We start from the raw sequence: 9130 nt of genomic DNA on the forward strand, positions 1-9130 counted from the left end.
TTCCTGAAATTACATACTTATGGAATTGTTTTTAATGAATATATTTTAAATCTTAATGTTTTTATGTAATAGTACACATGCACTGACTGCTACCACTTTTGGCAGTAAAACTGCATGCTTGTCTACCACCTCAGCTCAACAAAACTGACCTACACAAAGATAGCCTGATTCCCAGAAAAATTTTCCCCCATCATATGCTGTGGTTTTGTGCAGTATGTGCTGAAGACAAATTCAGAAAAAATGAAATCCTCTTTAAATAAACAGTTTCATTAACAACAGGGGGAAACTGATTGAAATATATATACACGGATACTTGTCAATTTGCATTCGGGACAGAGACCCCCTTACACAAGTCAGTTTGGGCGTATCTTGATATAGCAGCTATCCATTGCATATACTGTACATTATTGTACACATACAGTATTACAAGTTAGATATGGAAAGTGTACATTATACGGCTGGCAGAGCTGCCCATATTCTCCCAGACCTGTTACACTAAGTGAAAGTCCTGCTAACTTCTCACTATGTCCGCTTTGAGACATATCTCAATCAGCGTATATTATGGACCTCATGCATAAAACTTCCTCTTACTTAACCAGAGAATTAACTTGGAGAATTTGCCGTTACGTATTTGTGCTGGGTCTAGCGTTTCATTTTCAAGTATCAATCTTTGTGTCCACCTCCCCCTTAGATGTCATAGACAAACTCTCAATATGAAATGAGTCAAAGTACATACAAATACATATTTATTTTATATTCACACAACTATTTTACATTATATTGTCTTAATGTAATTTACCAAAAAATAAAAAAGTCACAGCACAAGCAATGATGAAAGTTAATGTTGGTGATGGTGGTGGGGGGAAATCAAAAACAGACACAAACAGGACAAATGCTGTTCTGGATTTACACCTTGATAGAACTGGGCTGAATGGGAAGTGGTCACCACAGTGGGAAAAGGCACCTTGGGAACACAGTGCACGTATGAACAAAATATAAAAAATGTACAGCCTAACAGATCAGTTACAAGGACAATACCGTAAATATCCATTTGCCAAAAACAAATCACAAACACTGAAATATTCGGTTGGTCATACAAGAGCAGTACCTTAAAACTGCTAATTTTCAATTTCAGATTGGCTCTGCCTGCAGAGTTCAGTCTGATTCAATTCATATTTTTAAATCTGTCCATTTATTTATTAACACTCCATTAATCATTCGATCAAAGCATAAATATTCAGAAATGTATTTTCTCTGATATAAAACACTCAAAAATTTAATTTACATTCCTTCTTTTCTCCTCAGTAAAATAAAGCTTTGCATACTCCAAAGCTTATACATACTCAAAACACAATATAGGTAATAAAGTGACTAATTGACCATATGTGGCTCTATATTCGCATGTAAAGTAAACCCGTTTCAGATGGTGGCAACTGCCCTGGTTTCTGTCAGTGTGGCACTACAGTTCTGGACTGGCTCAGCAAGTCTTGGTCACCTCAGTTGGCAGCTCTGTAGTGGAAATGCGGTACTGGACCTTGGTGTTGGTGATGGCTCCATGCTTCTGCCGGAGATGCAGTCTCAACTGACTCTTGTGGCGAAAGTGCAAATTGCATTTCTCACACTAGAATCAAATAAACATTTCCTCTTCAGATACTGTTCAATAAACAGTTTACAGTCACCCTAAACTACTTTTTACATGACAATTACATGACACTTCTGTCCAAGGTTACAATTTATAAAATTTAACATAGACAAATGTAAGGTACTCCATGTAGGGAGCAGAAATATAAAGTACAGGTATTTTATGGGACCTACTGAAATAAAGGTAGCTGATTATGAGAAAGACCTTGGTGTGTATGTTGATGCTTCCATGTCTCATTCTCGCCAGTGCGGGGAAGCAATAAAAAGTTGGGGATGTTGGGGTATATCTCCAGGTGTGTGGAGTTTAAGTCAAGGGAGGTAATGCTAAGATTATACAATTCCTTGGTGACACCTCACCTAGAATATTGTGTGCAGGTTTGGTCACATTATCTTAAAAATGACATTGCAGCCTTAGAAAAGGTGCAGCGTATGGCCACAAGAATGATTCCTGGTCTTAGAGGAATGTCATACGAGGAAAGGTTATTTGAGCTAAATCTGTTCAGCCTCAAGCAAAGGAGACTGAGGGGGGACATGATCCAGGTCTATAAGATTCTAACAGGTTTGGATGCTGTTGAACCGAATAGTTACCTCAGCATTAGTTCAAATACAAGAACTCGTGGCCATAGGTGGAAATTAGCGGGAGAACATTTCAAACTGGATTTAAGGAAGCACTTCTTTACCCAGCGTGTAGTCAGAGTATGGAATAGTCTTCCTGATAACGTAGTGCAAGCTGAATCCTTGGGTTCCTTTAAATCAGAGCTAGATAAGATTTTAACAACTCTGAGCTATTAGTTAAGTTCTCCCCAAGCGAGCTCGATGGGCCGAATGGCCTCCTCTCGTTTGTATAGTTCTTATAAGTTCTCCCTGGGATTTGAACCCACAACTTTTGCATTGTTAGCATAAAACTCTACTCGTTCAGCTATAGATGTTCTAACACCATGTGTTTATGGCATGTTCTGTTTAACGATATTTCAGCTGAAGATTAAAACTCTCCTTCAGCCACTAGCAAGCACTTTAAAGTTACATATGGCATGCCTAACAGGCACCTTTTCATAGTCTGAGTGGCAACAGATTAGAGATTCATATGTACCAAATTAACAGCATTACTTACATGATAGGGCTTTTCTCCAGTGTGTATACGCAAGTGGCTCTTGAGGGTCTGTAAGTGACGAAAGCGTGTACCACAGATCTCACAGGGGTATGGTTTTTCTCCCGTATGGATGAGCACATGGGCACGAAGGTGAGCCACCTGGAAAGCCAGTTACACTTTAGCACTTACTGCGAAGTTCACAAAAGTTCTTTATTTCACTGAAATCATGAACCTCAGGAACAGTAGGAGACAGCCAAATTGAGGATGAGGGGTTTCCTCACCTGTACAAAGCGAGCACCACATGTCTCACACTTATACGGCTTTTCTCCTGAGTGAATGCGTGTGTGAGTCTTCAGGTTGGCAGGTCTGTTGAATTGAGCACCACAAATATTACAACGATAGGGCTTCTCTCCTGAAGGAAGAAAAAAAAAAAAAAAAAAGATAAAAAGAAAAAAAAAACAGTAAGGGATGTCAGACAAGAGACGGCATTAACATATGACCAATGCAAGGAGGTAAATCTGATTCAGGCAGTTAGCAGGGCTTGCCTGTGTGCACCGTTTTATGGCTGGCGAGGTTCCCTTTGTATCGGAAAGCCGCCTGGCAGTGGTCACACTTGTATGGCTTGTAGCCGTCAACTTGAAGCATGTGCTGTTTCAGAGAATCGTCTTCAGCAGACTTGGAGTCACATTTGTTACAGCCTGTACCGTTTTCTGCAAACAAGCACGTTCTTTTTTCAGTGACATTTAAGATTTAACCAACATAAGCTGTAAAATGAATAGCGCATATAGAAATGCATTGTAAATAGTATGCACAAAGTATGACAAATGTCTGTGTCCTAGCATATCCCAATGATCACAGAATGAATCTGAAAAACTATTTGGCTCCATCAACTGAATGTTAACTCCTGTCAACCATACTGACTGTCATGGAAGAATACTTTGTCTTCAGTCCATGTCTTAATATTTAAAAAATGCATTTTTGCAGGTAGCTTTCTGGCTACTTTTAGTTTCATATTTAAAAAATGACCATACAACTAACATCTTGATAGTTTGTAGTCTTAAGCCATGTGCCTCAGGCTTAACACAGTGTGTGACAGAACCTTATCTGCACAACTGACGTAAATACACTGGGAATTAAACAGACCTGGCTTTTGATTGGGCTGCTGTACCCGATATTGATCGATTTAAAAAAAATAAAAAATAAATGCCTGAAATGGCAATAAAGGGTCATGCAAAATACTGTATTCCAAATAATTATCTTAGAAATAAGTAGTTTCTTTCCCCCTAGGTTCCCGTCTAACATATTTCCTAGTTGCTGGATCCTTTGTTGTTGCTGATTGTTCCAAAGATCTATACAGAACTTTTTCCACCAGTCTTCATCAGCACTAAAACTAGCTGCCTGTCTTGTCGTCATCACCTTTGTATTCTTCTCTTTGATCAGTAGTCCAGTCCTTTCACCCTAACCTTCGTTATAAAATGTCTTCAGGTTTTCATTTTCTGCTATAAACGTGGTGTCATTGTATTTACTTTTCTTGATGTTTCTTCCACAAGTCTTAATTAGAGCAAAAAAGAATGAGATGATCTTATGCACCTTTCCTGACAAAATCCTATAGTTTGACTGGATAAATACAACTATAGGCACATGAAGCACATGTTGACCTTTTGGTATTGTTTTTTTTCCCCCTGAATAACCATTATTAGCAATTAGGGTTCTAATCTGTGATCCTCAACATCATCATGACACATTTCTAGCAGTTTTACCCATGTAAAATGATTTCTCCTTACCAAAATTAGAGTCTGAATACTCTGCATGCAATTCTGAAATGTTCACATGTAGGGGAGGACTTGGAGTATTGGAGCAAACTGGGTGCTGTGGAGAGTGTGTGCCACAGGAGGAGCACTTCATATTGTTAATGTATGAGGAGTTATGACCACCACTGTTCCTTGATGATCCTTCCAGGGCACTGCAGAGATAAAAATAAAACCACTGAACTCTACTTTTACTCAAATTAATACACCACCTCTGAATTCATTCTTCACTGTGGATTAATTTCAAAACACTACAAGCAGTAAATCCATTGATCATTAATAAATTTCCATGCATAAAGAAATTTAGCTAAGACTAGAGATTAGCATTAATATAATACTTAAGGCTAGCAATTAATATTCAGTTCATGCCTGCATACATAAAAAACCAGCTTCTGTGTACCTCAGCTTACCTGTTGATGATCGTATTTAGACGGCTAACCTGGGAAACCGGGAGATCCTCCCCACATTCACTAAGTTTAGGGGCAGTTTGCATATCTGGATGCTCCAACTCATTGGACTGGAGGTATGTGGAACAGCCAATGCTCGCCAGGGACCGAGTGTCATGAGAGCCTCCATTTTCTTTAGTTGTCTGGCTGGCAGAATTGAGCACGATGAATTTGTACTTCTTCCAGTTTCGGGCCTTGGGATCCTGTGTCCCTGGGGATGACAGAGAGCAAGTGGCCTGGGACAGAGCAGCGTTCTTGCTACTGCTTGACTCTGTGGGAGAGTTGGGTTGGCAATCAGATTTGAGAGGACTCTGTGGGCTGCTCAGAAGCCCCTTGCAGCCACTGGAGGAGATGCTCAGCGAACAATGCTGGTGGCGCAGGTCTTCAACCACCAAAGGAGTATGTCGTTTACTCTGCTCCTGCTGCTCTGAGGCTAAGCTTAACATGTTACATTTCCTGAAGCCTGGTCCTACAGATGGATGAACACCCCCTAAGTTATCCTTCCCTAGTTCCTCTTCTCCATCCATTTCTCTGAGAGGGAAGGGGGACATACAGCAAATGTTGTTGGAAGCCCTGGGGCTAGACCTTGTGTGCTCTGTCAGAACAGTCTCATCAGGTATGAAACAGAGCTTTTGGTGGATGGCACTTCCTTTAGCGGAAAAGTCTCTTAAAGAGTTTTTGGCATCAGTAATCTTTCCAAGGGGAAAAGCAAATCCTTGGACTGGGAACTCACCGTAAATATAAGAGTTATTGGGAGGATTAATACCATTGAACATGGCGGAACTATAAGCCCTACCATCCCTGACAGAGGCTGCTCGTGGCGGTAAATTCTCCATTTCATGAAACCTGTAAGCTAGGGTATCCTGAGTTAATAGCAGAGGGCTAACCAAAAACTCTTCCCTGGTGAGCTTGGCTGAAGAATCACTGCGGGAAGGGAAGAGGGGAGCTGTTAGGTTTTTAAAGATACCTACACTTTTAGGATATGGCAATATGGCTATATGGCAATTCTGTGTTTTTAAACCTGACTTACCTGGACTTGATGAACCTGTTACACGTGTCAACAACATGATCCATCTGCAGATAGATGGCTGTATTCATGATGGCCATTATGAGACTCTCCTTCAAAGTCAGTCGAGAAGTGTACATGAATTCCAGCAGAATGCCAAAGCCTTCAGGATCCATTTTCGGGTCTAGGCTAATGGAATTCAGGTTGCATTTGAGGGAGTCTGTAAATATGGTGTAAAAAAGCCCACTGGGTTGGGGGGGTGGGGTTTTGGGGGGGAGATGGGGGGGACAAAATCATACTAAGTATTTTTGGTATTTACAGCAGTTGCCAATGTGAGTATCAATCCAGATTACTTAATTAAAATCCTACTTACCTGCAAGCCATAAGAACTGTTTTGTGAGCTCGAAACTGCTGTCGATTTACAAGAATAGTGACATCTGTCAAGATATCCCTACTGCGCAGCCGGTTCAAGTTGAACAGCACATCACTTGCGTGGCGTGTGAACTGAACAGAGCTGGCGGCCGCACATGTCATCATGGTAAAACCTTCAAAGTAAATTTAAGAAATATCAGTAACGAATTATAACATTTTTAAAAACACACATTAAACTGAATCCAACAAAATGAAACACTTCTACTGGGAGAGGGTCTTCTGTCAGAAACTTCCGTTTTACTGTTTGAACAATCATGATCTTATAAATTAATGGAGTTCATATCCCAAGTTTTATAAATCCATCCATGAATCTTCCAACAGCTCTAATAACATCCAGTGTATTTATTCCATTTGTTTATTTCTTAGGAACACTATAACATTCGCATGCCCACATTTAATAGGAAAGCTAATACAGTACATGAGAATTCAGATCCAGCCCGGCCAAATTTATTAATGACATTTAAATTTAAAAATGCATGAATGAATGTATTTAAAAACAGTGTTGAGTGACTGTCATCTTCTCAGATACCACAAACACAGTTTTTAAAATATTTGCTTTTCATTATTACATTCGTTTTACCTGGTCCCAGAGGAATTCTGAATGTGTTAGTTGATAATTGAGTCCCTTTCAAATTAAGTTGCTCTTGGCCACAGGAACATTTCTTACATATTATACATTCTGTATTTGCTCTGCAACAGATCAGGTTTCCATCCAAAGCGGCGAGATTGCCAAAAAGGAGTTCTGTTGCTCATTATATAAAAATCAGTCAATTTGACCTGTGACATTTAGGCAGAGAGCTCAAATAACATGATAGCAATAAGTTTTCAAAAGGCAATTAATGCGCTAAAACGTAAACAGTCTGGTTCCAGCAGAGGGCATCACAGGCCAGAAATAAGAAATGTGTTCCTTATGATAAAACTTGCTATGTAGTTTTACCTTCAAACGTGTGTGTGTGTGTGTGTGTGGGGGGGGGGGGGTTCCTTTCCAATGGAAAGTTACATGTCCTTATAAATAAAAAAATTCAGTGGTATCCAAATCAAGAAGTGCCATCTAACTCTCCTACGCCGTTGTCTATATATATGAATAACCAAAATAAAATGACATTAGTATAAGCTGTATAAGCATAAAACGTATATATATATATATATACACACACACACATACATACATACATATATATATATATATATATATATACACATACACACACACACACACATACATACATACATACATACATACATACACACACACACACGCACACTGCAATGTGGGGACAGTAAAATGCACATCCATTGCACATATAAAATTTAATTCAGGCTTCTGCGTAAAACCTCTTGCAAACAGCTTAAACTACAGCAAAATCTGTGCGTGTCAAAGACCAATGCTGAAGCATGGCAGCTATAGATCTCGACCACATTCACAGTCGAGCTATGTACCGTTCGTACATCGCGCACGAAGCGTGAAAACCACACATCCATGTACATTAAGACTAAATTTTAAGTCAATTCAAATATGTCCTAAGGGCATGAGCCGCGGACTGAAACATAGGATCGTTTTATGCAATGTGATTAAGGGGGATCGCTGAAGTGTTCATTGTTCCCCAGTGGCTGGGTCAAATCCAAAGAAATAACATGGCAACAACATTTAAAAAAGTGCCCTGACACAGGTGGTACCAGTCAAATAAATAAGTACACATTCGTTAAAAACCACCAACATTACAAGTAAAGCGATTTCAAATTAAATAGAGAATGCATTTATTTCAAAATCTAGCACAGCACTCCAGCAAGCGGCAACGTAGTGCGTGGTCACACACTTTGCCGATTATTATAACGGCTTCCACTGTCACATTAGCACGAAACACGTTTGCGGAACAAACTCCTGTAGGTCAGCTCAAGGAATCGCCCGGCCATCAACATATTTTTGTAATATTTGTGCCGCAACCCCTCTGCAGAGGCAAGACATCCGCAGAGCAACAGCCAGTAAGCGCATGAAACAGACGGCGAGCCCCCGGAGCTGTCAAAACAAGATCATTGTCAGCTATCAAAATGCCCGAGATAAACAGCGCACATTGGACTCCCCCAAGCACCTGCAAGCTGCATGTTACCCACATAAACATTTTTACACAACAACAAAAAACACCAAGTGATATAGCCGCATTATGACTAAACAGCCAGCGATAAAAAGTAGACAGCTGAGCAAAATAACTGGTTAAAAAAATAATTTAAAAATCACCTGGTAGGGCTTTCCTAGAAACTTCTTGCATCACCACTTCTAAGAACCCCGGTTCTAAGAAATAAGACAGCACAATTCTCGGAATTTGAGCTTGGGACTCTACTATTCGCAGAGGCCAGGGTAGAGAACGTTTTTTTAGAAACAGTCTGGAGAAAAACGCTCGGAAACTCCAGTGCGACGCGATGTTACGTTGTTTATAAAAGTACACTCTTGGTCAGTTTTATAACATGGAAAAGAAAAAGTGATTTGTTTCAAAGCGATGCATTAGGCTTATTGCTGTGTTACCCCTTGGAATGGAATATCCCAGACATAGACGGTCACGTGATCCAGATGCGCCTCTGCGTATCCCATGAACATAGCTCGGCCTTACGTTTCTCAGAATTCATTTGCCATTTTTAGATAGGTTGAGAGGAGGGGAATAGAGGGTTGGCATGTATTTCCTGTCGCTTTGCGAAACGCAGGTTGAGAGTA

The 9130-nt window shown here is 40.0% G+C and overlaps 1 protein-coding gene across 3 annotated transcripts; it reads right to left on the bottom strand.

The window, feature by feature from the left end:
* Positions 1 to 729: 729 nt before the first annotated feature.
* Positions 730 to 8730, bottom strand: LOC111837599 (B-cell lymphoma 6 protein homolog). 3 transcript variants are annotated; one of them, XM_023799792.1, is made up of 9 exons: positions 8660 to 8730; positions 6365 to 6536; positions 6016 to 6237; positions 4950 to 5909; positions 4516 to 4694; positions 3277 to 3441; positions 3013 to 3143; positions 2753 to 2890; positions 730 to 1621 (listed from the first exon to the last, which is right to left on the bottom strand). In XM_023799792.1, exons 1-9 carry the CDS (start codon positions 8688 to 8690, stop codon positions 1478 to 1480), a joined length of 2142 nt encoding a protein of 713 aa, XP_023655560.1. In that variant the 5' UTR covers positions 8691 to 8730; the 3' UTR covers positions 730 to 1477. The 3 variants fall into 3 exon arrangements, 2 of the variants coding, with proteins under 2 accessions (XP_023655560.1, XP_023655562.1); XM_023799794.2 differs by lacking the exon at positions 8660 to 8730 and adding an exon at positions 7004 to 7567; XR_002836688.2 differs by lacking the exon at positions 730 to 1621 and having other exon boundaries at positions 2755 to 2890; positions 3287 to 3441.
* Between the last annotated feature and the right edge of the window lie 400 nt (positions 8731 to 9130).

This window comes from Paramormyrops kingsleyae, chromosome 15, assembly GCF_048594095.1.
Source record: "Paramormyrops kingsleyae isolate MSU_618 chromosome 15, PKINGS_0.4, whole genome shotgun sequence".
In the NCBI taxonomy this organism is placed as follows: Eukaryota; Metazoa; Chordata; class Actinopteri; order Osteoglossiformes; family Mormyridae; genus Paramormyrops; species Paramormyrops kingsleyae.

Excerpts from the sequence above, each read along its gene's own strand:
- LOC111837599 (XM_023799792.1), bottom strand. The coding sequence starts at position 8,690 with ATGCAAGAAGTTTCTAGGAAAGCCCTACCAG. Across the intron at positions 4,695-4,949 it reads CTAAATACGATCATCAACAG|TGCCCTGGAAGGATCATCAA; the intron begins GTAAGCTGAGGT and ends TTATCTCTGCAG. Across the intron at positions 2,891-3,012 it reads GTGGTGCTCGCTTTGTACAG|GTGGCTCACCTTCGTGCCCA; the intron begins GTGAGGAAACCC and ends CTGGCTTTCCAG.